Below are 6,751 nucleotides of genomic sequence, written 5' to 3' on the forward strand. Positions count from 1 at the left end.
TAATTTAATTATTTAAGTTGGATTGTACAATGCTTTGGACTGTTCCTGAAATTGCAGAATCTCTAATTATACTTTACTGTACTTACAGTATGTAATATCTTATTTGCAGTTCTCCTTTGTGCTTTAAGCTCACGTACAATTGTGAAACACTAAATGCATCAATCTGACAGAACTGAGAGTGTGCATCTGTAGTGAACAGATCTATTTTGCATTATGTTAAGTTGTGTATCCTGATAATTTGCATCCAAGGAAAACGATGGGTCTATAATTTATCTGAGTTTTCAATATGGGAAGGAAATCCTTACAATGTTAAAATTGCATGAAAAACCAAATTAAATTGTTGTATTGTCCTACGATCTTAATAAATCAGTAGTAGAATTTAAAAAAAACTTGCATTTATGCACCTTCATGAACATGGGGCATCCCAAAGCACTTTGCAGTTAATACTTCTGAAATGTAGTCACTGCTGTTATGTAGGAAATAGTGATGAATAATATTTGGCTTCAACACATGTTGCAGAGCTTCATAGCAAATTTTCTTAATTAACTAATTAATGGTCCAGGTATCTCATGCAATAAATTAAAATGCATTATCCCCTGTTTATGGAAAAATATTTTTAATTAAAGACACAAAAGGCCTGTCTTTTTTAAGAATGGTAGGGTGGGATTTCTATTTGTCCATGTAACCTGACCACCAAAGCACTGAACATTGCTGAAGTGCCCCTCATTAGTTATACAGGGTGGCCGATAGTGGGGAAGCTGTTGCCCACTGAGCTTCAGGAAAGAAATTGATCAGTGTTTATAAGTATTGCAGCTGATTAAAAAACAGTGCAAAAATGTTTCAGGAAGCCGTGGTCTTGGGTAGGGAAGTGAGACCTCAGCAGCAGGAAGGTTTCCCAGATTTATTGACACATAGGTGGAATCGTCCCAAATTTGCATTAAGTGCAGTCGCAGGCGGGTAAAACAACATTTTACCCGCTGGCTGCGATGGTGGGTTTTCACACTGTATCATCCCAAACCTGCCACATTAATTATGCATTCTCAGTAAACATGCCAGTTCCATGGCGGGCAGGCTCCAATTCGCCTGCCATGCTGTCAACTTGCCACTTCATCATGCCAGGCACCACATTTAAAGTACAGCCGTGCTAAGTGCTTCCAGCCCAGGACTACAGCAAACAAGACATGTCCCCTAAAGGCAAGAAGACTGCAGCCCTCGAGCCCCCTTTGTACGCCGTGGAAGCCGGCAGTGATGTTCTCTGCCCCCACTCTGACCGCAGGAGGGGCAGCAACATTATCACTATGGTTTGGTAGGTGATGGCAGTGGTGATCAGTGCAAACGCTGCACAGAAGAGATTGGCCAGCCAATACAGATAGAGGATAAATGATCTCATCTGTGCAGCCAGGGTATGGCAACCATCTCATCACTCTAAACTCACATGCTCAAGTCCATCACACATTCACTGGCATCTCATTCACTGCCAGCTCAAGGGACACATCACCCATTCTCACGCACACCCTGACATGTCCATCTGGTCTCAGCTCCTTTGGAGATTGCCTCCTCAGCCCTCACCATCTTGAGGCCACTTGCACAGATTAACATGTGCCCCCCCCACCCCCCCGACCCCACACACCCTGGGATACCCTTCTTCCCCTGTACAGCCATCGTCCTGCAGCCCCTTCCCTTGCCTGAGGCCACTTCCCCATACCTCCTTCGCCAAGTAAGCCCTAGCCCTGCAGTCATTGAAAATCCACTCACAAATGGCTGGTCTGGTAGGTAGAGACCTACCGTGAGCCCCCCTAACAGTGATGTGCTGCTGTCTGTGAAGCCTGGTGCTGATGACTGTGATTGCTGACCAAAGCAAGGTAGGCAAACAAACCTTGAAGTCCTGAGCAAAGTGCAGCCTGTCACGTACACATCACTTATGTGCTGTCGTGAAACACGCAGCGTGTTTTCCCGCTGACGTGGGCGGATGATCCAGCAGGGGGAGGAATGATTTGGACTGGCTGGCCTAATAATGATATGCTGATGTATTACAATGAGGTTCCCGACGTCCAATGGTGGAGAAAGTGGCCCGCCATCGACAGGCCAATCGGACAATCATGAACTGGTTTCATGCTGTCGTGAAACCGCCCACGCCACCAAACACGCCTAATGCCGGCAGGCACGGAAAACCCTAGCCATGGTCAAAAAGAGAAGTATTGGATCATTAATTACCATTGGAGGGTGGCTCAGTCAACTTGGAGGGACATGATAAAGGCAGTGAAAGTGACCTCCACCCACCCCAAGAATTGCCACAAAGTGCAGGAAGAAGTGTAATGGCCTCACACAGTGGTCCAAGGTCAGTGAAGGTAGTAATCCTGGGCACATTCTGTCACGCAGATCGATGGCAAGGCTTCTCATGTCATCTTTGTAGCATTACCTGAGTGACAGGAATACTGACTCATTCACAAATGTATATCTGGAAACAATAATGCACCTTTGTTAATTCTGAATCAGTGTGACAACTCTGAATTTTTGCTGTATGCAGCCTTGAAGGAGAAGTATTTCAATGAAGCCTACCCTGCTGATGATGGAAAGAATACAAACGCTTAGGCGATGTGAACCTCAATTTCCAATCAGATTCCTTTGTTACTGTGTTTTCTCCTAGAAAAGAAAAAAAGTTTCACAAAGTCAGAGAGAGACCACAGGAGAGGCAGCATCTACTTTTGAAAGTGTAAGTGCAAATATTCAGGAAGCTTGACATCCTATTGGAAGGCAGATGTGGGAGATGGCAGAGCTGAAGACCACATGCCAAGACCAAACTGGTGCAGGTAGGGCAAGAGAACAAAGAGTTGGTTGCTGTTTCATGTGGAATATCAAAGCATTGATGCAGCTACAATTTCTTCAAAGTATCACATGTCGAGAAGTGGCCAGAAATTTCAAACTGTGAAATACCTGTCCCATGCTAATCTGCCTATGTGTTCTAGTATCAGCCCAGAAACACTCACTTGGGAAGAAGTTGTCAGCAAGTCACTGGGGTAAACTCTTGAGCATGAGGCCCTGGAAGGCAATGAAAAGGGTGAAGAGTGAGGCAGGAAAATAGTTTTTGCTTAAAAATGGAATTTTTTAATATTGCAGCTTATCACAATGCTGTTGTTGGGAATGAAACAATTCTCCCCTTTGAAAACTGGGTATCAACATTAATATCCCTTAGTCAGATCTTTTTGAGTTCTCTGCCCAAAGACAGGTCCATCCTACGGCACCATGATCTGCACCATGGTTGAGGCAAGGAGGCAGGTCCCTGTGCAGTAATCTCTTTTGCTCTTACTGCCTGCCTTTGGCATATGTTGGAAAGATTTACAAGTTGATACTCAACCTGTTTGGCCATGTTATGAATGTACCTTCCTTAGCCATCAAGTCCTTGAGTGGGACTTGAACTCAGAGTTTCTGCCTTAGAGGCAGAGGCACTGCACACTGCACCACAAGACCTCCTACTTAGTCAGACATTGCACAAGAATAGCTGTGACATGAAAACTCTTGATCAGGTTGGTTGCTTGTTCTGCATGCCATGTTTTTCATCAATGTCAATATATTATTTTGTTTTTTTTAACTCTTGGAATGTGGGCATTGCTGACAAGGCCAGCTTTTATAGCCCTCCAGTAAGTGCTGTTGGGAAAGTCGCAGTCAGCTGCTTTCTTGAACTGTTGCAGTCCACATGGTGTAGATGTTTTTTTTTTCCATAGCAGTTTGATAGAACTGAGTGGCTTGCTAGGTCATTTCAGTGTGCAGTTAAGAGTCAGTTACATTGCTATGGATCTAAAGCCACTTAGGCCAGACCAGGTAAGAACAGTTTTCCTCCAAGTGCATCAGATGGGTATTTAGGATAATCTGGTAGTTCATGGTCATTATGAATGACACTAACATTTTATTCCAGATTTATTAATTAATTGAATTTAAATGTCGCCAGCAGCCATGCTGGGATTTGAATCTATGCTTCTGAAGCATTAGTCCAGGCCTTGAGATTACTGGTCCAGTAACATTGGCCTATGCTACCATCCCTCTAAACGTGCATCTGATCTGATCGTCTCAGTTTTGCACCAGTTCAAATTAACCCTGAAGATTCTTGATTTACAAACTGCTGCACTTGTGTGTGACATTATGGCCTCACTGAAAGAATAACAGCGCATCCTCCAGCGTCTTGGCCTAGATTCCTCCCCTAATAGCACCAATACCTAACCATTCATCTCTTGCTGTGTACAGGGTGCTGTGCTTAACTACACAGTAATAGCCACTGTACTTGAAATAAATTCATTGTCTGTGTGGTGCTTTGAGATACTTCTGAAACAAGTGGTAGGTTCTTATACCTCAAAAATCCCTATTTTGTAATAACAGATTAACAGCAGCAGCTCGTTTTTATTTTTTGGCAGTGGAATGCTGAACGTGACATAGGGAAGTTTTTTTTAATGATAGAGATATGATGTTTTCAACAGGCTAAGAAAAATTCAATATTCCCCTATTAATATTCTTTAGACCTGCAGTTGAAGCCAGTATTAAATGAACAAATGGTATGTTGGATATCTGGTCAGCCAGTCTTACTTCACTGCCTTAATTAGATCCCCTGCTATTACTCAGCAATTCTTTACAGAAAAAAAAAGTTAACTTTCAAATAGTAAGATGGGATCTTTTGGAAGAGGTTTAATTAATCAAAGGTCTGACTGACTTCAAGGCAGACTGGCAAAATACTCAATGCAAAGGAGATCTGTGCAATTTTGTTTGTTATGCATTTTACTGTATAGCGTCAGCAGTCTACCAATAAATAACTTGATTTTCTTTTTGTTTTTATAAGCATTTCCATTCGGTATATTATAGCATCTAGAAAATTGACATTTTACAGATATACGGCAAGCATATTGACCAGGCTGTGTATACCTGAAAACTGATGTGTGAGTGGTCAGTGAGAGTTGGCAATGCTTCTGTCGGTTTAGGGGTGCAGTGAAATTCTGTATTCTGTGCAAGATTACTTTTCAAGTGCAGAGTTCAAAGGCAGGTACTGTCATTCTCCTGATTGCTGCCCCCCCTAGGCTATTACAGAGTAATACTGAATAGCTTATTTGAGTTGATCCTAGTTGGGTGGAATGCCTGAGGTGACTGCTGTGGCTAAGGGTCTGTCAGGAAGATGTAATAATTTCCATAATGTTATTGGAATTTATTGTAAAGTAGAGTAATAGTGGGATCTGTGTGTCTGTGTGTGTGTGTCTGTGTGTGTGTGTGTGTGTGTGTGTGACTTGATTGAATTAAAGGCAGCTGGTCTGAAGGCTTTGATGTATCAGAAGATAAGCAAGGTTTGAAATACTAAGTGGGTAAACTTGGGGGAATTTTAGAATGTAAGGCATAAAGGGAACATTTGCATTTTTAATTAAACCAGACTGGCATGAATTCAAAAGAGGGGTGAAATGTTTCACCTAGCCAGGAGAAGTTAAGAAACAATGTGTTTATTTTTCCCAAAGATTACTGGTAAAATTGGTACTATGATAGATTTTTATTATTAGAGAGGTAAAGTCCAAAGACATAGTGAAACATGAGAATTTGATTTTAAAGGGGGAAATATGTATAAAGGAGAGAAGGCAGAGTGTTACTTTGCCTGGGTCTTGAAAATCTGTGTGTCTTACTGTTGCTTTAATGGAAGTGTAACTGGGAGTTAGATTAACTAGAGGATTTAGAAGTTATCATAGTAGTAATTTGTAGGTCTATGTGTGTGCTTAAAATCATTTCTTCTATTAATAAAAGTTTAATTTAGATTTGTAAGAAACCTATAAGACTCTCGTCTTATTACTACTGAATTCAAGGCACACATCTCGAAATATATACAAATTGCAAAAACAGTTGTTTCTAGTTTCCCTTTGGGATTTGAGCAGCTTGGCATTTACCATCCATTTGCCATTACAGGGTTGAAGCAGTCGCTGGCTAAGGTCACCAAGAAGCCGCCTAAGAAGTGGAGGAAATCTCGCAAGCTGAGCTATTCCACTTATGTGTACAGAGTGTTGACCCAGGCCCACCCTTCCAGTAGGATCTTGTCCAAGGGCACAAGTGTCATGAACTTCTTCATTGTCGATATTTTTGAGCACATCACCTCTGAGGTCTGGCACCTCATTCACTACAACAAGCGCAGCAGCATCTCGGCCAGAAAGGTCCAGAGCGCTGTCTGCCTCATACTGCCAGGAGAACTGGCCACACACGCCATCACCAAAGGCGCGAAAGTGGTCACCAAATATACCAACTCCATTTAGGTTGACTATTCTAAAGGTTGGAGAGGGGCCCTTGTTGAATACTACCACATAGGTCTGTCTCATTTTGCAAGAAACGCTATTTTAACAAGGCAAATATTTTATATGTATTAGTGTGAGTGAGGTTGCATCCTTTTAATAACCGATTTAAAAGGTGGTAAAGGCTTTTAATCTGATGCATTATAATTTGCATCAAACAGAACAAGCAGGTTAAGTGCAACCTTCACAGGCAAAATCATCAAAGTGTCAATTTTCAGCGGCAGAAATCCACTGGGCTGAATCTTTGGCTCGGTGAGTGGAGGTGGGGCCCACTTGCCGAGGTGTAAAATGACGCAGGGTGACGTCGGGTGTGCGTCCCAACGTCACTGCACGTCATTTAGATTTTCAGTTCTGAACTAATTAAGCCTATTGAGAAAGCTGCCCGTCCAACCTTAAGGTTGGCGGGCAGGCGAAGGGCCATAAGACCATAAGAGCATAAGACATAGGAG

General features: G+C 42.4%; 1 protein-coding gene across 1 annotated transcript; it reads left to right on the top strand.

Moving 5' to 3' along the window:
- Window positions 1-2,767: 2,767 nt before the first annotated feature.
- Window positions 2,768-6,266, top strand: LOC144683205 (histone H2B type 1-A-like). The gene is made up of 2 exons (XM_078546164.1): window positions 2,768-2,810; window positions 5,926-6,266. Exons 1-2 carry the CDS (start codon window positions 2,768-2,770, stop codon window positions 6,264-6,266), a joined length of 384 nt encoding a protein of 127 aa, XP_078402290.1.
- The last annotated feature ends 485 nt before the right edge of the window (window positions 6,267-6,751 follow it).

This window comes from Cetorhinus maximus, chromosome 8 (assembly GCF_964194155.1).
Source record: "Cetorhinus maximus chromosome 8, sCetMax3.hap1.1, whole genome shotgun sequence".
NCBI lineage: Eukaryota > Metazoa > Chordata > Chondrichthyes > Lamniformes > Cetorhinidae > Cetorhinus > Cetorhinus maximus.